Source organism: Phascolarctos cinereus, unplaced genomic scaffold (genome assembly GCF_003287225.1).
Source record: "Phascolarctos cinereus isolate Bilbo 61053 unplaced genomic scaffold, phaCin_HiC Scaffold_9;HRSCAF=440, whole genome shotgun sequence".
Taxonomy (NCBI): Eukaryota; Metazoa; Chordata; class Mammalia; order Diprotodontia; family Phascolarctidae; genus Phascolarctos; species Phascolarctos cinereus.
The window spans coordinates 109481304-109507067 of record NW_027556402.1 but is presented as its reverse complement, the minus strand read 5'-3'; the positions used below and the strand labels follow the sequence as shown (position 1 = coordinate 109507067).

The following is a 25764-nucleotide window of genomic DNA, read 5'->3' as shown; positions in this document are numbered from 1 at the left end:
TAAGAAAGAAATGCAACTTAATAAATGGTTTAAAATGTAAATAGTAATAATATAACAAAAAAGAGAAAGGCGTCCACGTTCAGCCCCAAGATGAATCCAGCAGTGTTTGCCTTTCGCATGTTAGGCTGCTTCCAAACTCTGCACAGCATTTGCCAGGGATCAGTTACTGCTATCAGACTCATCTTTCCTCTTTCCCAATTCCCTTTATCGGGGGAACAGTCTGGGCGAGGCACCATAAAGGGAACAGACTGAGAAGACAGGACTGGGGGGAGGGAGGCGGGTACCTCGCCAGGAGGGGAGGAGTAGGGCGGAGGGGGCTCAGTTTGTACTAGGAAAGGAATGAAGAGGAAAGATCGGAAGGAAGGGGAGGAGCAGACAGCAGTCTCCAAAGGGAGAAGACTTCGGCAGCTGGAGGAGGGCGGAGAGAGAGAGTGAGTGAGCAGAGCCCCGGGGAGAAGGAGGACGCCAGGAGCGCAGAGCTCTATAGAGGGGGGCGGAGCCCTATGCTTGAAAAGAGGAGGTGTCTGAGGGGTGAGGTGGAGCTAAGAGGGTTGGATTTTCTGGCGGAGGCTGACGGGATCTGGCTGGGCAGTGTATTTCCCTCCCTTCCTCCTTTTCCTCCGTTTTTCTTTCTTGATTTGGTGACGGAGTCTTCCGCGGGAGATGCCTTGGCTGGGCGCGCAGCGGAGAGTAGGGTGCTAGCAGTGCGCTCGCCGGCTCGTCTGGGGCCAGGTGCGCGGAGTCAAGCGCCGACGGACGGGGCTGTCCTCTGCCTATGGTTCTTCCTCCCCTGCTCAGCAGTACATACCTGGCCGCGGCCTCGGAGGCTGCAAATCTTGGTCTGCCTAAGCCCCACGAGGGGAGTAGGGCGAGGCGGTCCCCAAGCGCTGACCTCTGGGCGAGTTAGCGAGCTTCCCGGGGAAAGGCGGCCGCGCCAAGTGAACCCGCGTGCCGGGGCAAGCTTTTGTAGCCATGGGGTTGCAACCTTTGGAGTTCAGCGACTGCTACCTAGACAGCCCCTGGTTCCGGGAGAGGATTCGTGCCCATGAAGCGGAGCTGGAGAAAACCAATAAGTTCATCAAAGAGTTGCTCAAGGACGGGAAAAACCTCATTGCTGCCACCAAAAGTAAGCTGTGGGGAACGTTTGCCTGTGGTCCCGGTGGAGGGGAGAGGGGCGTGGAGAGAACCTGGGCTTTGTCCAGCGGCTCTGTGGCTCCTTAGTGCTCATTGCACAGAGCCCTGCCCGGGACTCCCCGGCTTTGCCAGAGAGTGCCCTGGAGAGGCAGCGTAACGCTGGAAGGTAGAAGCTGGGGGAACCCATGCGGGGCAGAGGCGGGCGGACACGTACGCAGAATTGTTCGTTTGGAATCCGCTGCGGCGGATCGGGGTGCAACGGAACTCGGCAGCCAAGCAGAAAGCGGGGCCAAGGGATGGGGCGAAGAGAAGCGCCGAGCTGATGTACACTGGGGTGAAAAATTGCTTTGCGTTTTTTCTTCCGGCAGCCGAAAGGAGTGTCTCCTTTCTACTCACTCAGGGTTTTTTTTTTTTTTTTTCCCCTCCGGCAGAAGTGAGGAAACCTTCCCCTTTAGCTCCTCCACCCACACGGCTTGGTATGAATGTGTGGCCCCCATTCGAAGCCCGCTTTCTTGGGGCCTTGGCAGTTTAGACTAAGTTTCATATCTTCTCCTTTTTGAGTGGAGACAGGAACATGAAGAGGCAGTTTATGTGACTCTATTCACCGCCTTGTTGTATATTTCAGACAGTGCATTTTTTTTCACAGTGTAAATAACTTCATGATCTCTGGGAAGGGGGATTCTTTAAAAGCCTTATATCTATGTTTGCTTCTTATTCTCCATATCTCTGATCTTCCTTCTCCTTCTTCCAATAGTTCTGTGTTGGGTGAAGGTATCTAAACCAGAAACCCCAACCTGCTTTATTTTTTTCTCCCTCTGCCCTTTTTCTTTCTTTGCATATTCCGTTAGAAAAATGGAAGGGCCCTGTGGTACTAGAAGTGAGAGCAGAGCATGACCCGCCAGATTTCGATGGCAAGTATGGAATTATTCATTGCTCCTTCTCCTCCCCCTCAGTTTTATTGCTCTTAAATTTTCAGACCTCAATGGTAGTAGAGTAGCAATGGGATCAGATTTAAAATCGGAAGGACCTTAAGATGGCCTAATCCAGGCCCTTCATTTTACAGATTAGGAAGTTGAGTCACAAAGAGATGGAAGTGTTTGCCCAAGAGGATTTTTAGAAAGTCTTCTGTGGCAATTCAGTTCAATTCAAGAAGAATTTACTGAGTTCTCCATAAGCTCAGAAAAATGATCAGGACTCAAAGAGACATACCATGTTTTGTGGAACCTGCACTCCAGAAGCTTAGCAGCTAGTTTCCCGGTAGAGCAGACAAAGAACTCATGCCCAACTAACTGGCATAACAACCCAAATAACTATAATACAAAATAGGATAAAATAAGTGCACAAGAAACTTGCTAGGAGATTTCAGAGGCTCCTGATCTGTACTCAAACACTTAAGAAACATTTATTAAGTGCCTGCTGTGTTTCAGGAACTTGGGGTGGAAGGGAAGAGGGAGGCTGGGAATACAAATACACAAGTGAGAATCCCTGCCCTAAAAGAGTTTTCATTTTACTGGGAGAATACCTGTTCACAGATGACTTTTGTTCAGATCCCTTCATGACCCCATTTGGGGTTTCTTGGTAAAGATACTGGAGTGGTTTGCCATTTCCTTCTCTAGCTTATTTTACAGATGAAGAAACTGAGGCAAACAGGGTTAAGTGACTTGCTCAGGATCATGCAGCTAGTAAGTGTCTGAGGGCAAATTTGAACTCAGGTCTTCCTGACTCCAGGCCTGGGGCTCTATCCTCTTTTCCACCTAGCTGCCCATCATGGGTGAGTAAATGCAGGCTATTTACAGAATAAATACTTAGTGATTGGGTAGTAGTAATAACTGGGGGAATTGGTGAAAACCTCTATAAGGAGGTGATTTTTGAGTAAGCCTTGAAGGCAGGTAAGGGTTTCAAGAAACAGATGTGGAAGGGAGCATAAATCTGTACCAAAGACTGGAGATGGAAGATGGAAATATATGTGAGGAAAAACAAGTATATCAGTTTGGTTGGATTAGAGCGTGTATGAGGGAGAGTTCTGTTTAATCTTCCTGGAAAGATAGGCTGGATCCAGATTGTGATGGGCTTTAAATGCCCAACTGAGGAGTTTGTGTTTTGTCCTGGAGCCAAGGGAGAGCCATTGAAAGTTCTTGAGCAGAGGAGTGATGTGGCCAACCCTGTAATTTAGGACTATCAAGCTTGTAGCTCTGGGTAGGATGGCTAGGAGAGATTACATGTAGGTAGACCAGTGGAGGCTATTGGAGTAATCTAGGTGAGAGATGAGAAGGGCCAGGACTAGGGAGCTTGTGGTATGAGTAAGGAAGGTGTGATGCAGCAGATGTTGAGAAGGTAGAACCCACAAAACTTAGAAATTATTTGGTTATGGGGTGAGGGTTGAGGGAGAGTGAAGAGTTGAGGCTGATGCTTCCATTAAGAGCCTGGGTGACTGAAAAAATGGTGTTGCTGGAAAAAAAATGGGGAAGGTAGGATGCTGAACATACAGATTGGGGAAGACCTCATGGAAGAGATGACATTGAGCTGGCGTTTGGAACAAAGCAGCTAGATGGTGGAGTGGATAGAGCACTAGGCCTGGATTCAGGAAGACCTGAGTTCAAATCCAACCTCAGACCCTTACTAACTGTATGGTCCTGGACAAGTCACTTAACCTTTATTTGCCTCAGTTTCCTTGTTTGTAAAGTGGGGAGAATAATAGTACCTACCTCCCAGGATCAAATGAAATAATATTTATAAAATGCTTGGCACATAGTAAGGGCTATATAAATGTTAGTCGTTATTATTAAGAAAAGCACAGCACATGTTAAGGGATGAGAGTAATCTGAAGGGAAGAATAAGATGCTAAATCTGAAAAGGTAGGTTGGGGCCAGGTTGTAAAAGGACTTGATTGCCAGGCTAAGGATTTTGAATTGTAGAGGTAATGGGGATCTGTGAAAGGTTTTTGAGCAAGGGAGTGACTGGATCAGAGCTATGAATGAGCAAGATTTGATCTATTAGCTCTCTGTAGGCTAGATTAGAGTGGGCAGAGGCCTGGCACCTGGTTATGTAGGCAGTGGTAGTAAGTAGACTAGGTTTGAGGGAGAGAGGCTTGTGAGTGTCTGACCAGTGGTGATGTTAGTTGCAGTGAAAAGGCAGGGAATGAGAAGGATAAAGCTGAGTGTGTGTTAAAGAGAAGAATCCCCTGACCTTTGGAGCTGGCACAACTGAGAGCATTCACAAGAAATAAGGACGCTAAGAGGCAGATTATATTTTGGGGAGACAACAGTGAGTGTGGATTTGAATGTGTTGAACTGGAGGTGCTAGTGCAGAAATGTAGGCTTGGACAGAGAGGGTGCCAGGTGCCTCAGTGGATAGAGCCCTGGTTTTGAAATCAGGAAGGCTCATCTTCATAAGTTCAAATCTGGCCTCAGACACTTACTGGCTGTGTGACCCTGGGCAAGTCACTTTACCCTTTTTGCCTCAATTCCTCATCTGTAAAATGGGAAGGAAATGGCAAACCACTCCAGTATCTGCGCCAAGAAAACCCCAGATGGGGACACAGAGGGTTGGACATGACGGAACGACAACGCATCTCAGGAGAGAAATCTGAACTGGAAACTGTGGTGGTGATGGAAACATTTCCCAAATGTTTTTTGACTCTCTCTTTTTATTCCCATTGGGACCTGCCCCAAGTAGACCCATGTTACCAGCCATCTGTGTTATTTCAGAATCTTTTTTTTTTTGTCAAATCTTCCCTCCTTCACTTTTTTCTCCTTTCATGCGTGTTTCACAGTTTTTGCCGGGAGAATCTATCTTAAATCTAGGCATGCATGGCACTCTTCCCCTCAGAAAATTTCTGTATCTTCCTGTTATCGACTAAGTAAAATTTAGTCTTTTGCCTGGCATGAAAGTTTCCCTGCAATTCAAGGTTTGCTGTTATTGCCTGAATTACCCTTAGGGAATGTGGTGCTGGGACTTAATTTGGTAACTTTTGATACTGGCCCTCATCAATACCTCAAACTCATTATTATCCTTATCAAGCTCAGCAGGGATGAGAGGGGAAAGGTGCACAAATAGTGGTAAAGCTCTAAGATGCAGCAGAAAAGGAACTTGGTCTGGAGAAGGGGAGGAGGGTGTTCAGGAAAGCCGAGAGCTCAGGGGGGTGGAGATCCTTTGGGGTGCCAGGTGGGCCCTGGACCTTTGGGAGGTGATCAGGAGCAGGGCAGCTCCTGAGGGGGTGTGAGGAAGGCGGACGGCAAAGCCAGTTTGGCTAGTGAGAGGCAGGTGTTTGTGAGGGCATATTGGCGCTCCTGCCAACAGGATGCATACCTCTTTATGACTTCAGCAGCCTGTGCGGCTCTGGCTGGACAGCTGTCAGGATTCCCCAGCAGGATGTGATTTTTGTTGAAATCATCAGCCCACAGCTCATGCTCTTGGCATCCGCATTCCTTACTATAAGAACCATTACTTTCAAGGGATTACGTTTAGGGTCCCAACCCTGAAGAAGCTGTCTCTCTTCCTGTTGAACTCCTGTGTAATTGAGAGAACACATCCGTAGGGCAGAAGACTTTGGGGACCATTAGGCTGGACTCACTTGGGTCCACCCTTGTGTAAATGGTATCCATACCTACAGTGTTTACTTCTGATTCCCAAGCAAGTGGAAAGAGTACTAAACTGTAAGACGGGACACCAGCACCCTCTTAATTCTTTTTTTTTTTCAGCCAAAGGCAATGTTTATTAGAACATCCATCATATTGGCCAGACTCTTAAGGAGTCTGAACATTAGTGAGCTATTGGCTAGATTATAAGAATCTGAGCAGTGGCTAGATTATAAGAATCTGAGCCCACCCTCTTAATTCTTTGCTCAGAACTACCTATGTGATCTTGGGCAGGGGCTGCTGCTTAAAGGGGCTGTTCTATGGTTAGGGTCCTAGATATAGGTCTGGAAGGTCATCTAGTTCAGTCTCCTTAATTTTACAGAACAGGAAACTGAGACCCAGAGAGGGAATGTAAACTTGGCCAAGGTCTCCTAGGCAGAAAATGGCAGTCGGGATTTGAACTGCATCCTCTCATTGTGACACTTTGCTGTGTTACTTGCCAGTTTCTTCTGCTCTGCCTTACAGGGATGATAAAGAAGCAGAGAATTTTGAAACCAACTCGTTGCATAGGAGAGAATGCAGGCCGTTTGAAATTAGTTAAGCCTAAAGGTCAACAAGCCAGCTGATTCTTTTTGTAATTTATGGGAGCTGAGGGAGCAGATTGCCAAGAGGCCTGAGGAGGCAGAATAAATTAGTTATTGCTATTAAATTAGGTCAGCTACCATTAATAGCAGGGGTATTGCATACCCTTATGCTCTTTGAGATTTGGCATTGCCTTTTGCAAAGGAAAATGGTATATTATGCATATTTAATTACTGATATCTGTTACTTTGATGTAAAGTGCCCAGTAATTAGTGTCTTTAATTTGGGGGTCATTCATTCACTTTTGACTTGGTAATTCTTCATTTGAAAAGGCAGTGAGCTATAGTGCAGGAACACTGGGTTCGTTGGAAGATGTGAGTTCAGATTATGAGTCTACCCCTACTACTAGTGTGACACTGGGGAAGTCATTTAATCCTTTTAACCTCTTTGGGCTCCAGTTTCCTCATCTCTGAAATGCTGAAGTGGAAGCTCCTTTTGAAGTCAAGATCTGCTTCTCTGTCACCTCTGCTAGAAGCTTTTCCTGATTCTCTCTGCCCCCCCCACCTGTTATTCTGTCCCAATTACTGTGTCCAAAGGGCTCTCTGCTCAAAGAGATGAGACTTTGGGAATAGGTGAGCCCTAGCCTCATTGAGTTTGCAGTCTTATTAGGGAGGTGGAAGAAGGGGAGAAAATAGAAACATAAGCAGTCCTTGGACTAAAGAGAGGCAGTGTGATGTAGTGGGTGCAACACCTGCTGGTAAAGCCAGACCCTGGGTTTTCAGTTCCCCCTCTGACCCATCCTGGCTGACTGTGTGACCCTGGGTGAGTCACTCAGTGAAGACCAGAAATTGCAGTGAAGATGATGACCTCTCACCTAGAAGGCCCCCAAGTCAACATAATTATAGGCCTGCTACTCATCCTATTGTAGTATGTGTAACATCAGCTTTGTGAGGTTGGAGGGAGGATAATCACATTTTCTTAGACGAGTTCAAAATCAGTAGACCTGGATAAGAAAGAAGGGAAAACTCCATTGTCTAATTAAAAACTGGAAACTCTTCTAGTTACTTTGGCTTCTATTAGACTTAACTACTCCCAACTCTGGTGGTTTTCTACTGAAATATGTTTTAAAAAATAGCCAGTACCTGATTAATTGTGAATGTGTGCTAGAAGAAATGGTTTATGTCACAGGTGCCTGAGGAAATTTGAAGCCCCTGTAGCCTCCCAGCTGACCTGATTGGATATAAAGGCCAATTAGCCAGATAAAAGTCCATCGGTCGGCACATTTATCAAGCGCCTGTTATCGGAAAAGTACAGTACTGTACTAGGGACACAAGGAAGTTGAGACGGGCCTGGCCTTTGATGTTTCAGTCAGCTGAGGAGACAAGATTTAGGCTGACAATTTAAACTCCAGTTCAAGACCATAAATGGTTCTAGTTAAATAAATGCCTTAGGAGTTTAGAGAGGACTAGGGCTCTCTTCACGGAAGTGCTGCATCTTGAAATCATGGAGCAAGAGGAGATTCCAGCTGGTAGGAGGATGGTAGGTATGGGGATGAACCTAGGATCTTCCAGGGACAGTGACAGACCAGATCTGGAATGAAAGGTTTAGGTTGGGTGCACCTGGGGCAGAATGGGAGAAGGAGGATGGTGGATGATGAAGTCATAGAGGTGGATTTGGTCTAGGTCATGGCTGCCCTTGAACAACTAAAGATATTGGACTATGGTATTCTTCAGTGGCTCCCCACTGCCTAAAGGTTGGTGTTCTTATTTTTTTTTTCTTCAGGTCAGGAGTTGACATGGTGGAATAATTCCTAATCAAATGATTAAGTGCCTGCTATGTGCCAGGCACTGTGTTAAGTGTTGGGGATACAAAAAGAGGTAAAAGACAAGTCGCTGTCCTCAAGGAGTGCAATCTGATTGGGGAGACAACATGTACTTGCGCACTCTGTCTCTCTGTCTCTCTCATTGCATATACACATACAGAGAGAGAGAGAGAGTTATATTCAGGATAAATAGCAAGTAATTAAAAGAAGGGAAGCACTGAAATTAAGAGGGGTTAGGGAAGGCTTGCTGTCTGCTTTAGAACAACTCCTATGGTACTTGGTCAACAAGTTTCTTTTGGCTTGTGGGTGGTAGAGGCCCCCTTTGCACTGCCCCTGTTCTGGTCCTGGTCACCTCACCTCACACCTGGATTATTGAAATTGCCTTCTTCTTGATCTTCTTGCTGAAAGTCTTTTCTGAACTCCACTCCTTTGACCCTTATCTTCTGAAGTGTAGATGTGACCATGTCACCCAGATCCCCCCATTCAGTAAACTCCAGCGGCTCCTTATGACTACCAGAATCAGATGTAAAATTATCTGCTTGACTTTTAAAACCCTTCAGAACCTGACCTCTTCCTCCCTTTCCATGTTTTCTACTTTACTCTCCTTAATATACTATCTGATCCAGTGCCATTGACCCCTGTGCTTGTTCCTTACTGTTCCATCTCCTGACAATGGACATTTTCATTGGGCATCCTCCAGGCCTGGGATTCTTCATTTCTTCGTTTTCTGCCTTCTAGCTTCCTTTAAAGTCTCAGCCAAAATCCCACTTTCTGCAAGAAACCTTTCAAGGGCCGTCTTAATCTTCGGGTCTTCTCTCTGAGATTTTCTCTGATTTTTTCCTCTCTTATACCTTGTTTGTTTTTTTTTTTTTTTTAACATTGTCTCCTGTGTTATATTATGAGCTCCTTGAGAGCAGGGGCTGGTGGTTTTTTTTCTTCTTTTGCTTTGTATGCCCAGCACTTAGTTGGTATGCATAATAGGTACTTAATAGATAACTTGCTGATTTTCTTTCTTTTGAAGGACTCCAGTGAAAGGCCTTGTCTTTGTGTACTTAGGTAGTAGCAGACAAAGTCAACCCCCAAGTCCCATCAGTTCTGGTTTTCATTGGTTTTCCTCTGTCTTAATTTGTATTCTTGTGTTCTCATGATATCCAGATAGCATTCTTTCTGTTGAATCCTGCCCAGTTACAGATCCTGATCATCTTGTGCAAATATGACATTATATAAATATAAGGCACAAGTGGGAGTTTTCTGGTAACTTAGTTCTTGAATGCTTTCTGTCCTGATTGAAGGAGAAAAATTTGATTCATGATCATAGTACCTCATTTTTGGTTGTAAAATTGTTCGATTTTTTTCTTTGAATGGCTTTTTGATCCCGTTTTGGCAAGTTAAGATTTTGTTTGAGACTGTCTTTTTTGTCTTTATATCCTCGGCACTTAAGTACAGTGTTTGGCAGTAGTGGGCACTTACTGAATATTTGCGGATTGTTTGTGGGCCTTTCAATTTTAATTGCTTTTTTTTAAGGCCTTGGGTGCTTCTAGAAATCCTAGTGAACAAGTTTGCTAAAATTTGTTTTTGCTTTGGAATTAAGTGAGATTTAAGCACTCTAAAGTTTCTAAAGAAACTTTTTCTTTTTCTCCAAGAGTGGCCCATTTCACTTTTGGACAGCTTCAATTAGTTTTTTTCTTTTCCTTAAATATGCCCAACGATAATAACCCATCTCTCCCTTTTTTTTTTAATTATAAGAGAAGAGCATGAGAGTCTTTGACAAATCTCTTGGTTTATAATCCAAGTTAAACATTGTTCCCCTGATCTGCTAGTCTAGTATGTCAGACAAGGACCTAAGTTTAGTTGGGGCCTGTTGTGTTGAAGCCATGCAGGCTTACTAGCAGTCTGTTTAATAATATGTTCAGAAATTGTGCCAGGAGCCGAAAGTTGGAGTCACTGCCCTGTAGTCAATTCCATTCTCTTCCCTTTTTTTGAAAATGGAATAATGTGTCTTTTTCCAGGCTTGCAGCAGCTTCCCCACACCCATCATTCCCCATTCCCTAACATCATTCGGATGACTTAGCACACACATCTACTATTGATTTGAGTTCCTGGGTCAGGTGACCCGAACTAGCCAAGGCAGCTAGGTTCTGTCCTACAGTCTCCTCTGCTTCTCTGGGTGTCAGCTAGAGACCTATTGGCTCTTCTTGTTTTGCTCTTCCAATACGAAGACTATTGTGCCGGGCAAAGAAAACAGAAGTGAAAGAAGAGATGAGAAGTTCGATCTAAGTTTTGCCATCTCTGCTGCCCATTATCATGGCTCCATCCACCTTGGGCAGCAGTCTCATGCCTTTTCACCCCAGCCAGTATCTCCAGCAAACAAAACCCTAACAAAAACCAACTCTTGATGTTGTCCTTGGCTTCCTTGCCTTGTTCATTTTAAGCTTTGGTACTGTTGGTGTTATTCTTGTAGGAGAGTGCTATGCTTTCTCAGTCGTCTTCTGTTCCCTGCTCATTCTTCCATCTTTTGTAGGTATCTTTTTGAAATGGAAATTGTTGAACAGAGTTCCTGCATAGTACAGTCGGGATGAGAAACTGGTCTGTCACTATGTGTGTTTATTCTAAGCATATTTTAAGCACCAGTACTGTGTATTAAAGATGGTACCAATACATCTTCATCGTACGTATTGCTAGTGGTTGTTTAATAAATTAAGTGAATAAATTAAAAACTACATATAAAGTAAATCCAATAAAATTCTATTTAAGAGTAATTCATAAATGGAACTTTTCTCTAAATGGAAAAGAATGATTGTGTTAATTCTGCTGATAATAAGTCGTGTTCATTTAGTACTGTTTGTTATCTCTGCTTGTTAGATAAGGAAATTAAGGCTTTGTGATTTGCCCTGTTCCCACAACTAGGTAGGCAGCAAAGTTTGGTGGATTTCTCAGATTTCTCTGAAGCTCAGTTTTCTCATCTGTATAATAGGAGAATTAGCTTAGATGATCTATCAGGTCTTTTTCAGCTCTAGGTTCTATGATTATAGTAGCAAAACCTCAGTTCAAATCCAGAGTTCATGACTTCATGTCCACTATCATCATATCTGTCATCCTTGATAATGAGATGTTATTATAGTATTTAGAGCTGTAAGGGATCTTAGAGGTTATTTAGTCCCAACCCCCTCATTTCATGGATGAGAAAACAGACCAAGAAAGGCTAATATGTACAGGCCCAAGGTCATTCAGAGGTTCCTAGGGCCAGAGTTACTGGCTCAGTTTCTGGAAGCCAGGTAGCAAGCTAGTATTTGGCATCCCTAAAGGGAATAAAAGGCAGAATGAACATTCACACTTGGGTCCTCCGACCCCAAATCCAGGACCCTTTCTATTACATTATGTAGTAGACAATTTCAGTTATATTAAATTAAAGAGCTTTGGCATATCTAGGCATTTGAAATAGAAAGGTTTTTTTTGTGTGTGGGTTATATATGTATGTGTGTGTGTGTGTATGTGTGTGTGTGTGTGTGTAAAACTATTGCATTAAATAGCTCTGATAAAACACTGATGTCTAACATACATAGGGAATCAATACAATTGGATAAGGCCAAGAGTCATTCTCCAGTAGTTAGGTGATCAAAAGATACGAATAAACAATTTTTAGAAGATAAAATATAATCAATCAACGCCATATGAAAGATTGCTTCAATTCACTAACAATAAGAGAAATGCATGGTTGTCTAGTTCCAAGTCCAACATTCTTTCCATTGTGCTACAGACAAAATTAAATACCCAACTGCTCTTTTGCTTCCTTTTTTTTTTTGCAGTTTAAATTGCAGTTAAGGCAATTTAAGGCAATTGACTTGCCCAGGTCACACAGCTAGTAATCGTCAAGTGTTTGGTCTGAGGCCACATTTGAACTCAGGTCCTCCTGATTTCCGAGCTAGTACTCTTACTCTTTTGCTTCTTAACAGTATTTTTCCCCAAGGAAATAATTGCAACCCCGCATTGTGTATCCCCTGGGTACCCAGAATCTTGGACTGTGGAACTCCTCTAGGTAGGAGGTTTTTTTTTTTTTTAAAATATCAGGTTTGGTCTGAACATGCTCTTTGCTCTTATATGATGGTGGAGGAAATGCCAGGTTTGAAGACTTTGTACTACAGGCAGTTCCCATGTTTAAAGTGATTTGATTTAGTGATTCATGCAGCATTCTGTCAGCTACACCCTTTTGACAGTACTTTTCAATGGGCTAGGCTGTCTGAAAATTTTGGAGGTCACAGCTTGGCTTCCTGACTTGGTATCATTTTTGTTATTTTGTTGTGTTTTGGGTGAGCTCCTTCTCTATTCCTCCATCTTTTCATCCCTCCTTTCTCCCAGATTCTACGTGACTTCTTTGCTTTGCAAACTGAATTTCCAGAGTTCGTTATGACTCCTGGCCTCCATCTTGCTCCACATGCCCACTTTTGGGGAATATCCAGAGTTTGGAAGCTTTCGATGATGTGACTTGTCTAGGTGATTAGGACAGCACTTGCAACTACTGTGAAAGACAGTGGGGGAGAAAAAAAGTCAGGGGAGGATATCCAGGAAGCATTGAGTCTTTTAATGCCCTGGTTAATGAATATTTGAGTACTTCAATAAATATTGGTTGAGTTGGAACGTGTTTGTTGAGTGAATACCTTGCAAATATAGTCTGTAACAGCAAGGGCATTTTCTGGACATGATCCTGGTACATGAGTTTGTTAACCAAGGTTGGGTGTGTGTGTATGAAAAGTTATCTTTTGAGACATGACCTTAAACTAATATTTAGCCTAGCTATCAGTGCTACTACGGGGCAAGGAAGTAGAGAAATCATTGAGAATTTTTGAATGCTCTTGGATGGAATCATTGGAGAATACTGAAGGGAGACTAAAGAATTCCAATCTCATCGGTTCTGGAAGAGATTGTATCTAGAATTCAATACTGATTTCTAAGGATAGCTCAATCTAAATGGAATCATGACTGATATAAAGATGAGCCAATTCTGGGGAGCTATTGAAGTTGACCAGTGAGCTGACCAGTGACTGCTTGTCCTTGAAGAGCAAAGGAAAGACGAGATTAGGCCCTGTTTTGGGGTACCTTGATAATAAATTAAATTCACTAAACATTTGTATCACGTAAGAACAAATAAGTGAAACTGTTCCACATTTCCAGGCGTCAGAGGCAGTATTTAAGGAAATGGAGGTTGAGGTGGTGTGAATTAGGCAGGGTAAGCACCCATACTGATTCTTACTGGAGAGGACACTGACATTGAGAAAAAAGAGAGCAACAAAACAACAACTCTGTATCAGGTTCTCAAAAAGCCATCAAGCCCTAAGTCACCCCAAAGGCTGCTCAGAGATGCTTGTCAGAATCTTCTTCCAAGACAAAGCTTTCTGACTTTTTTTTTTTATAGTAAGAAGGCAGGATTGATGAAGATGATGAAATGTGGATATAGTATGCACTGGAAGGATTGTAGGAAGTTTATTTCATTAATACATTGTCGGTAGAGTTATGAACAGGTCCACTTTTTCTGGAAATCAATTTGGAATTTATATATACATATATACACACACATATATGTGCGTGTGTCTATGGAAAATTACTTTTCAAACCATTTATCCCATTGATCCTGCTCCTGAGCTTATAAGTATATAGTCCAAAGAAGTTAAAAAACGAAAGGTCCCGTGTCTACCAAAGTATTCATAGTAGCGTTTTTTGATGGTAGTAAAAAAAAATGAAAATGAAGTAGAAACCCTGTGATATATTATGTGTGAAGCACGGGCTTCTTCATATCAGTCATGATTCCATTCATATTGAGGAGGATTACATTGTAAGAAATGACAGTTATGAAACAGAAAAATGATAAATGTTGGAGAGGATGTGGGAAAATTGGAATGCTAATACATTGTTAGTGGAGTTGTGAAATGATCCAACCATTTTGGAGAACAATTTGGAACTATGCCCAAAGGGCTACAAAAATGTGCATACCCTTTGATCCAGCAATAGCACATCTAGGGCTATATCCCAGAGAGATCAAACCAGTGGGAAAAGGACCCACATGTACAAAAATATTCATAGCAGCTCTTTTTGTGGTGGCAAAGAATTGGAAATTGAGAGGATGCCCATCAATTGGGGAATGGCTGAGCAAGTTGTGGTACATGAATGTAATGGAATACTGTTGTGCTATAAGAAATGATGAACAGGCTGACTTCAGAAAAACCTGGAAAGACTCATATGGTCTGATGCTGAGTGAAGTGAGCAGAACCAAGAGGACTTTGTACACAATAGCAGCCACGTTATGCAATGACTAAGAATGTTAAACTGAACCCTTCTCAGCATTATGAGGATCTAAGACATCTCCAGAGGCCTTGTGATGGAAAATGCTGTCCACATCCGAAGAAAGAACTAGGGAAGTCGAATCGCTATCACTTATTTTTACCTTCTGTTGAGTTTTGTTTCAATGGTTCCTGCTATTGGTTTTAATTTTTACTTACAACTTACTAATGTGAAAATATGTTTAATGGGTATGTAAATGTAAAGCCTATGTCAGATTGTGCGCCGTCTTGGAGAGGGTGGGAAGGAGAAAAAGGGAGAAACATTTTCAACTCCATATTTTCAACTCAAAAGCATATGGAAAAAAAAATTAAAAAAAAAAAGAAACGACAATTATGAGGAATTCAGAGACACATGAGAAGGTTTGTATGAACTGATTTAGATCAAACACAGCAGAGCCATGGGAACAACATGTCCAGGCACTGTTGTTCAGTCGTATTCTTTGTGACCCTGTGGACACATAGCATACCAACACCGTCTGTGGGGTTTTCTTGGCAAAGATACAGGAGTGGCTTACATTTCCTTATCCAGTGGATTAAGGCAAACAGAAGTTAAATGACTTGCCCAGGGTCACACAGCTAGTAAGTGTCTGAGGCCTGGTTTGAACTCGGGTCTTCCTGACTCCATGATCAGCTCTCTGAGCAAGTCACTTAACTCAATTGCCTCAGGGGGAAAAAAAAAAGAATATATGATAGAGTTCTGTCAGTTTTCATGGACATCCTCTTTCTTTCTTTTTTTTTCTTGTTCCTGAACCTACTGTCTGCTATAAGGCCTTGGGAAGATATTCCCTCCATCCTTCCAAGAACCAGTGATTTCAGTAGCCACCTGTAACTTAGGGTCTCACCTAGAGAACTGCCCATCTAGCTGTCCCATCCGATCACTACAATAATGCAAATGAAAACATTAATCTTGAGGCATAGGTCTCAGGTTAAATGCAGTGACCAGTTTTGGTTCTAGCTGACAGATAATTAAACACTATTTCCTCCTCTCTGTAGAGATTGCCTTTTCCGAATTTTGCTCTTACCACTAGGTCCCTGCCATGTTTGATTTAGCTTAATTGTTTTTCATTGTGATGGTGGAAGATCCTGTGGGTTTGAGGGGAGGGGCATATAATTGGGAAATGATTGGTATGAGAAATTGAGGACAGGAATAAAATTGAAGGGCAAGAATCCTGAAGTAAGAATCTGGCAAAGTACTTTAACTTGTCATTATTTTAGTTTTTATGGGATTGGTTATTATATTGCTGCTTAATGCGGACATACGCTTTAGAAAGCTGGATGCTGGCAAGCCCACAGTTTTATAGTTCATTACGATGTGTGCAGCCATTTCCATAAATTTTTGGGCCTTTCTTGAGGAGCATAACCCTCTATTATAATATTGTTTGGAAAACAGAGCACTTCAGTCTGAAGTGTCTGTTTCAGGAATGTAAACTGTCATGGGTGTAAGATGACAGTCTGAAGGATTTGTGGATGAGGGATTTCTAGGAGGATTAGTGCCGTCTGCTGTTAATTTTTGGAAATAGGATGACGATGGACAGCCAAGAGGCATGAGAGAATATTGGATTTGGTGTCAGAAAGACCTGAGTTCAAATCCCACCTCAGGTGCTTGCTGGCTGTGAGACTTTGGGCAACCCACTAACTCTCTCTTAAACTTACCTTCCTCAGCTGTAAAGTGGGCATCAATAATGACACCAACTTCCCATGGGGATTGAGAGGAGCAACTGAGGTAATTTATGTAAAGGATAAAGCATTATATAAATGTTCCAATCTAAAAAGTCTTTTCCAGGATAAATAATTCAATTTTATCTGATGGTGGTTTGTATTTTTTTTCTAATAGTCTGTCTCTGAAGTATGGTTATTTTGCTGCCTCTCACATGCCCCTGGGACTTTCCTGGGGTATTGCCATGGCTAAAATGTTCAACCTCTTCACCGTCAGCTCTTGGAATCCCTTGCTGCCTTTCAGGGGTCAGCTCAGGTTTCCGGGTGAGAATTATCCTGTTTCTCAAGTTATTAGTGCCCCCCCCAGTTGCTCTGAAATAATACTAGCTAGCATTTATGTAGTACCTGCTGTGTGCCAGATGCCGTGCTAAATATGCCTTACAAATATTCTCTCATCTGATCCTCACAACAACTCCGGGAGGTCAGTGCTATTAATTATCCACATTTTGCAGTTGAGCAGACTGAGGCAAACACAGGGGGAGTGACTGGGTTCTCAAAACTGAGGTGGAATTTGACTTTGGGTTTTCTTGACTTGGAGCCCAGTGCTTTTTTTACTGGGCCTTCTAGCTATAATCTGTGTACATTGTTATGCTCCCCCAGGAGAAGATAAACTTGAATGTAGAGACTGATTTCCTTTCTGTCTTCATAGCTCCAGTGCCTGGTAGACAGTAGATGCTTAATAAATGCCTAATGAAATGAATTAAAACTTTTACTTTATATAGACTTGTTGTCTAGAAAGTTAAGAAATAGATGCGATCAACCTCTTCATTTGATGGAAGAGGAGATTTGTGCAGGAGTCATTTGTTCTGTTGTTTTCAGTCTTGTCTGACTCTTTGTGACTCCATTTGGGGTTTTCTTGGCTAAAGTACTGGAGTGGTTTGCCATTTTCTTCTCAGCTCATCTTATTTGGAAACTGAGGCAAACGGGGTGAAGTGACTTGCCCAGGGTCATACAGCTTGTGAGAGTCTGAGGCCAGGTTTGAATTCTGAAGATGAGTGTTCCTGATTCTAGGCCTGGTTCTCTATCCACTTGCACTAGTACGATTCATAACCCTTTACTATTGTGTGAGCAACTTGAAGGCCTTATATCACCTTAATTAACCTTTGTTTGTGCCCAGAGCCTATTTTGGTTATGACCAAGGTCTCTATTAGAGACTGGCACCCAGTTCCTCCAAATAGTTAGGCCAAAGTTCTGTCTATTATGTTACACACTTGACTTGGGTGATCCCTTCATGTAAACATGATTATATCAAATTAATTAAATAAACATATATTATGGATGTGTGGGCTCTGGGGGATATAAAGATAAATGTCTATTTTCAAGAGTTTATAATCTGCTAGGTGAAATAAAATGCAGCTAATTCATGAAAAAAAGGGTATGAAAAAAGTACATAGGGGAGACATGATGTGCCGTGAGAAGGTAGGGGTAGGAGAGATTGTTTTTGTTTAGTCATTTCTGATGCTTCATGACTCCATTTTTCTTGGCAAAGATACTAGACTAGTTTGCTGATTCCTCCTCCAGCTCATTTTATGGATGAGGAAACTGAGGCAAAAAGGATTAATTAAGTAACTTGCCCACGGTTATATAGCTAGTAAGTGTCTTGAGTCAGGATTTGAACTAGGATCTTCCTGATGCCAGGCCTGGTGCTTTGCTAATTCTAACTAGGGCAGTCAACCAACTAGTATTTATCCATCTTCTACTATGGACCAAGGTGCTGGGGATGCAAGTACAAGGAATGAGACAATTGGTATTCCCAAAGAGTTTATGTTCTAGGGTGGAGAAGAGAAGCATGAGTTGTTGAAGCTGGACCCTGAAGGATGAGTGTGATTTCAACAGGCCAGAGATTGAGTGGAAGTCAGGAGTGCATCTCAGGCATAGAGAAAGGTGCAAATAAAATGTGAGAGATGGAAAGGATTGGAGGAATTCAGAATGGTAAATGGTTGTCCAGAAAGGGCATTAGTCAGTGTAAGAGAAAGCTGTTAAAAGTGTGAAAGGTGTGTTGGAGTTAGGTTGCGGCAGGAGTGGAGTGCTTGGCTAAGGAGTTCAGGCTTTCTTATAAAAAGACCAGTGGGGCCACCATCAATGGGTGGACCCAGTGCCAAGGTGCAGATTTTCGTGAAGACATTGAGGGGAAAGACTGTCACCCTTGAGATCAAACCGTCTGATACTATTGAAAATGTCAAGGCCAAGATACAAGATGAGGAAGGTATTCCCTCTGATCGACAAAGATTGATTTTTGTGGGCAAGCAACTGGAAGATGGATGAACTTTGACTACCACATTCAGAAGGAGTCTGCCCTTCATCTTGTTCTGAGGCTTCATGGTGGTGCCAAGAAGAGAAAGAAGATGTCTTACACCACTCCCTAAAAGAACAAGCATAAGAGAAAGAAGGTGAAGCTTGCAGTTCTGAAGTACTGTTAAGGTTGATGAGAATGGCAAGATTAGGCGCCTTTGATGAGAGGGCCCTTCTGATGAATGTGGTACTGGGGTCTTTATGGCTAGCCATTGTGTCAGACATTGTGGCAAGTGTTGTCTAACCTACTGCTTCAGCAAGCCAGAAGACAAGTAAATGTATGTGTGTTAATAAAAAAAAAAAAGACCAGTGGGGAGCCACTGAATTTCAGCATGAATTTTATAGGCATGTATTGGTATATTTTGTAGGAAAAACTTTTTAAATGATGAATTACTGAAACTTGGAGAACTTTGACAACATTGTAATATTTTTCTCTTGTTTGGGAAGTGTGAATGATGAAAATACCTCTTCAGATGTCAGGATCATAAGGACCAAAAAGAGGCAAAGAAGCAAGCCAAGTTTAAACAGTTTGGGGCAACGAGGTCTCGCATTGGATAGAGTACCTATCCTGAGTCGGAAGACGTGGGTTCTAATTTCACCTCAGACATTTACTACCTGTGTGACCCTGGGCAAGTCACTTTACCTCTGTTTGACTCAGTTTCCTCAGCTATAAAAGGGAGATAATAATAGCCCCTACCTCCCAGGATTGTTATGAGGACCAAATGGGATAATAATTGTAAAGTGCTGAGAACAGTGCCTGGCATAGATAGCAAGGGCTATATTAATGTTAGCTATTATTATTGTTGTTATTATTCATAAATGTGGAATCAATAATTTCAGAGTTGGGTAGGTCCTTGGGGGCCAATAAAGTACAATACCTGTTTATGCCTGAATAGCAGATCTCCCTTACAATATAGCTGACAAATGATTGTCTAGATTTTGAGATTTTGCCCAGAGACTCTCCACTGAGGAGAAAACCCATTTCCTTCCCAGGCAGTACATTTTTCTTTTCCAGAACTTTTCACTGTATGTATAGCCTATGTAGTGTGTGTGTGTGTTTTCCTTGTAGCTTCTGTATGTTGTTCTGAGTTCTGCTGCTTAGACCAAGCAGAACCAGCTTAATACCAATGCCTAATCCAGAGCTGGGGAACCTGCAGCCTCATGGACGCTTGAGGACCTAGAGGGCACAGGTTTCCCACCCCTGACCTAATCTCTTTGCCATGTGAGTATCCTTCAAATACTTGTAAACAGCTAATTTATCTTTTCCCCCTGCCTCCCCAAGTCATTTCTCTTTCAGGCTTGGTAAACATCTTTAGTTCTTTCTGGTCTTCATCTAGCATGATTTGAAGAGCTTTCATTTTGCCCATTGGCCTCCTGGACACGATGGGTTCCTAGTGCCTTTCCTAAGAGTGGTACCCACAACTGAATGCACCTTTCTTTTTTCTCCATTGAAACCTCTTAATTCCAAAAAGTTCTAACATTTGAAAAGGGAAAGGGCAGAGATGATGTAAGAACAGAATGATGCTCATAAGGACATGGAGTCCTTATGTTAGATAAAAATCTTTTTCAGTCAGTGGCTGGCATGTCTTAGTTGGCTTCTTTTTAAACCACTTAAAAGCCATGGCCTGTTTTATTTAATTACCCTAACAGGATGATAATTTACATGCTTAGCAAGGTGGTGCTTAGTGTTGGGAAAGCTTTTTAGTTCTTCCTTTTTAAACAAACAAAAACCAACCAACCCTCCCCCTTTTCTGTGCGAAAGGAATCCCATCTCTTTATGGTGTGGTTGCCATTGCAAGAAGGGACTGTCAAGGTCCATTTCTCTGGTTCAGCCAGAATTCTCTACCTGTCTATTCTTTCCTTGGGAAGCTGTTCTCTCTTACCACTTAAGGTCTCGTTCGTAGACTCATTCTCATTGTTGGAGCTGGGATTTGGACCCTGGAGGGCAAACCGTCCCAGAGGGGCTGCTGCATAGCCTGGTTTGGCTTCTGTCGGCAGTTCCTAATTTAGGAGGAGGCCTGAAGAGTGTGTGGAGAGGAGACAAAGCAGTCTGAAGCAGCGCCATCCATCCATGGTCTGAGTACTTGACTCCTGTGACTTTCTGTGTCGTATGAGTGCCGTCCTAGTTCCTCGTAGTTCATAGTAAGTTACTAGACCTTTCAAATTACTTCATATTTACCTATCTTTCAAATGAGCTAATAACATGTAAAAATGCTTTGCAAACCTTAAAATGCCATAAAAATGTTAACTGCTATTAATTATTAGTTATGTATTTTATGTATAAGTATGTATTGAGACAGCTGGGTGGTACATTAGGTAGTATTGAGTTGGGAGTCGCGAAGACTTGAATTCACTCAGTAGTTGTATAATCCTGGGCAAGTCATTTAATATCTGTTTGCCTCAGTTTCCTCAATTGTAAAATGAGGATAATAATAGTATCTACCTCCCAGAGTTGCGATGATCAAGTGAGGTAGTTTAAAGAATGCCTGGCATATAATAGGAATAACAAATATTATTACTGTTTTTAATTATCATTGTTGTTACTATATATATCCCTCCCTATCCCCCCATGCACCCAGATAGGACATAACTTTGTTGAGGACTGGGAATGGGGATGTTTGCTTTTTGCCTTGCTTATTCAAAACAAAACTAAAAACTGGATTTCTGGTTTAACTGACTTAGGGAGCTCCCAGTAAGGAAGCCTTCTTTCAATACAGATTGACACCTGTTCTGCCGGCAGCCTGACTGGCCTGGGGCATTGGGAAGTTAAGCCACTTGCTTAGGGGCTTCCTGCCAAGTATGTGTCAGAGGCAGAACTCCAACCAATATTTTCCTGTCTCTAAGGCCAGCTCTTCTTCCCTCTACTATGCTGCCTCCCACATACCTGCCTTGCCCATGGTCCGGCTGGATCGCCCATGGTTGGGCACTTATAAGTGTTGCTGAACAGAGCTGTGGACCTTATCTCCAGTGGGACTAGGAAGGGATTTCTGTCTTTCAGTTAAGTAGCCTTATACCATCTCCCTGGCCGGAAGCTTTGTTATCATGAGTCTTTTGGAGTCATAATTAGTTACGGAATTGATCACCATTGTGTAAGTATTTCAAAGTATTTCAAATTCAACATCTTAATGTTGTTTTCCTTTACATTATTGTAGGCGTTGTATCAGTTGTTTTTCTGGTTCTGTTTTCTTTGCTTTGCATCAATCCACACATGCCTCCCAAAGATGCTTGGACTTCTTTACGACAATAATGTGACATTGCTGGCATGTTTTACGATTTCTTCAGCTGTTCCCCAGTCTTTGGGCACCCTCCAGTTCTTTACTGCCATAAAAGTGGAGTGTTATTTGCACTAGATCATGCTAAACATTCCCAGAAATGTTTCCTTGGTTGTAAATCAAACACTTTGGTCCTAATGTGAGCCGAGGGAGAAAAAAAAAAGATAATAAGAAAAAGAAGCTGTGACTTGCAGGGGAAGATTGTTTTCTTTTAAAGTCACCCTTTTAAAATTCACAAATGAACAAAAAACTATCATGAAAAGGCAGTTTGAGCCCTGTCCTCAAGATGCTTACATTCTACTGGGGCAAGAACTCAATGGTTGTTGGTCCCATGAAGTCACTATGTTAGAGTCAAGGTACAGTGTCCGACTGTGGCTGCTCAGACCAATTCAAAGTTTGGAAGGCTCTACCACAGGTCAGGCACAAACAGTCCATGTGAACATTTGGGGTAGGTTCTCTAAATGTGGGCCTCTTGAATTTCTTTTGAGCTACTAATGCTTTGCTCATAGAACACAGCACCTTACAAGAACTGAAGGAGACCTGCTAATAGAAGGATCCAGACTAGATCACCTAATCTTATTTTGGTGGTGAGGGAATTGAGCTTCAGAGACAGGAAGCAACTTGCCCAAGATCTCACAGTCTGTTCAGTGTTCTCCGTCTACTTCTGTGAGCTCAGCAACCCCCTGGCAACGTTCCCAAAAGATGCATCAACAATGATACAGAAACCATGTTGCTTAGTGGCCAGTGAAGGAGTGGCTCTCCCAGAGGGATTGGAATGGCCTGGCCTGCTGTGTTTTGGGTGTGGGCTGCTCACTGCAAGGCTACAAGGAGCTGTAACCTGGCTCTGCTTTCTTCCACTTTTGGCAGTTTAGTTCTCTTTTACTACTAGAGGTAAATTTATCAAAGAAGCAGGAAGACAATCAAAATGAAAAGCCCTTGCAAGGCACATTAATGACAAGATTCTCTGTTGTGACACCAAAACTCATATTCATTTAGTTACTTTGTTTCCCATTTTACATAATGCAACAGATTTTAATTTTTATATTTTTTAAAGATAAAAATAACTTTATCAGTTATTGTAATGTAAACAATGTAATAACATTTTATTTGTTCTAAGAGAGTTTGAGGGGTATATGGGGAAAAATCTAGGGGATTAAAATAGCAATACAAATCTATTAAGACAATTTTTTTGATATCTTGTTTTTACATAATTATGGTTTTGAAATAAAAATTCTCCCCTCCTTCATACAGAAAGGGATCCCTTATGTTAAAGCATTTCTCCTGTTGTGCCTCTGGTTGTATTTACAATATGATTGGGGATAATAATAGCACCTACCTCCCAGTATTGTTGTGAGGTCCAAATGAGATAATAATTGTAAAGCGCTTGGCTCCATTTCCAGTTTCCTCGTGAGCTGGGCTGACTCATAATTACCAGAAGAATTACACATGAACTTTGTTTTGCTTTTACATCTTGTTAAAATAGCAATACAACCAGAGAAAGTTATTTAGTTCTGTAGGTTTTTTTTTTTTTTTTTGCTTTTTGGTGAGGCAGTTGGGGTTCAGTGACTTGCCCAGCTAGTGTCTCCTTAGTTCATTTTAATTAATTTCAAAGAATACAACACAGTAATAAAAATAATACTAAAACCAGCAGTGATCTTGCCCATTGCCATTTCCAGTTTTGGCAAGATGAAGCCTGAAGATCTTGAAGCAGATACAGTACACCCTGAGGGAGAAACGGGAGGCAGAATGTGCCAGGCAGGTCAAACCAGCATCACCATGACCCCAGTCTCCCTTCAGACCCCAGCACAGAAAAGAAGGTCTTGCCACCAAAGGCCTTGACACCATCAAATGGTTCAATAACTGAAACTGACATGCTTTTATCAGTGGAGATGACATTAAAGAAGATGCATTACCATCTGCTTTGTCCCTGCACCCTAAAGACCATGGTATCTTTGCGTCTGGCTTGAGACTTAAACCTCTTTTCTGTGTTGTTGATTATGTGAGAGCCTTGAGAGCAGACTGTTGTGTTTTTTCTCTTTGTGATCCCTGGAGGTTAGCAGGGCGCTTTGCACTTTGTGTTTAATAAATATTTTTTCAATTCACAATTCATAGTTTTTTGTGGGTGTGGGTAGGGAGAACAATTCAGTATCTGGCTTTTTTTTTTTTTAGTCAGTCCTCTCTTTTACTTTTTGACACTAGTAAGTTTGAACCAGCAAAGAAAAGCTAACATTGAAATCATTCACTACGTGTTAGCTATAAAAAAGGCTGCTTAGTATGGTGATAGGGTAGGTGGGTGATTCAGTGGATAGAATGTGGGGCCTGGAGTCAGCAAGACTCATCTTGCTGAGTTCAAATCTGGCCTCAGACACTTACTAGCTGGGTGACCCTGGGCAAGTCACTTAACCCTGTTTGCCTTAGTTTTCTCATCTGTAAAATGAGATGGGCAAGGAAATGGCAAAGCATACCAGTATCCCCAAATGGGGTCATGAAGAGTCGGACGTGACTAAAAAAATAATTGAACAATAACAGCTAAAGCAAGATGATGGGAACGGATTAAAATGAAGATGTGAAATAGGCAGAAGTCTGTTATCTGTGCTATTTTGTCCCCACTGCCTCAGATGCAGACTGACAAGATGGTGATGAGGAAACGCTATAAAAAAGGAAAATGAGATTAATTGCGTTTCATAAAACAAGAGTATTTCAGTCACTCTAGCATGAATTTTTATAATTCAAAGGAGTATGAAAAGCCCATATGAGGGGAGTATGTGTGATTTTATAGTATCTGAAGCTCCTTTTTAGAGGGATCTTAGAGGTCCACAGTGGCATAGTGGAGAGAGGACTGACGTTGGAGTCAGGAGGACCCGGCTTCAGATACTGTTTCTGTCCCATATTAACTGTGTGACCTAACCTCTTAATGCCCTAGAGTCAGCGCCAGACCTGCACAACTTGGTGGTAGATAGGGGCCAAAATTAAAATAGGCTAAACTTCTTCGGCTTGTAGATAGGTTTTCAGCAGCTTGATTTCCAAGTAAAGGTATAATTCATTATTAAACTATTTTGCAAATAAACCGTATTTTGAAAAGGGAAAATTCAATTAATATCAATTAATTACACTTTTTACTTAATGCCGGAAGCGCCTGTGTCCCCGGCTGTGGTCTGATGCTGGCAGAGTGTGAAGAGAGAGAATCATGGGCCAGGTGAGAGCAGTGAAGAACAAACTCTGTTCATTGATCTGAGGACTCAGGCTTATATAGTACTGGATCAAGTAACAGTAATATTATTATTCATGAAAAGTACAAATCTAATTAAGTGATTTCCTTACTTCCTGGTACCTTGTCTGTTACATTCTTTCCTGCGTCCTGTCCTGTACCCCATCCGTTTCCTCCCTACATGCATCCTGCTCTCAAGAGACGGAACGGAGTGGGGGTAGGGTGGGGGTGGTGGTGGTGAGCCGACATCCTGAGTTTCTGTCAGGCTTAGTACAATCTACAGGTAAGACCTGGGCTGGCCTAAGCCTTCCAACTCTCCAAAGCTGGCCCTCTACAATTTAAGATTTTTATTTATCATGAAATCACATTATTGTTAAAAAATTACTTTGCTATGCGGTACAGGTTTTAATACATTTTTTAGATTTTCTTACTGTTTACACTTAGTTAATGGGACATGTTACACTTGTAAGCAATCAGTTTATCATACTCTGGAATCGTGTTTGAAATTGATTTCTTTAGAAATCTGAAAACTAACCTTAGCAGCTGCCTCATTTTCTGAGTTTGCTTTCTTGAAAAACCATTGTTCATCACTGAGATTTCTCAACAATTTGGACACTTCAATTTGTTTTTAATTGGTGTCCAATTTGCTTAAGTCAGGATGTTATGATTTGAAATGGCGACAAAGATTATATTCCATCTGAATGACTATTATTTCCCAGCAAACAAGGCACAATAAATATTCTGTCTCTTGTGTAAGTAAATAAGTATCTGTTTGTCCACTCCGGATTAAACACTCCATGTTCTGATTTGATCTTTGATTTTTTTATCA

The 25764-nt window shown here is 42.1% G+C and overlaps 1 protein-coding gene across 1 annotated transcript in view; it reads left to right on the top strand.

The window, feature by feature from the left end:
* The first annotated feature begins 516 nt into the window (after positions 1-516).
* ARHGAP10 (Rho GTPase activating protein 10) overlaps positions 517-25764 on the top strand; it is a 374232-nt gene continuing 348984 nt past the window's right edge. Inside the window, exon 1 of the mRNA XM_020994057.2 lies at positions 517-1126. Coding sequence (XP_020849716.1) covers positions 973-1126 — 154 coding nt within the window. The 5' untranslated portion in view covers positions 517-972. The remainder of the gene's footprint in view (positions 1127-25764) is intronic.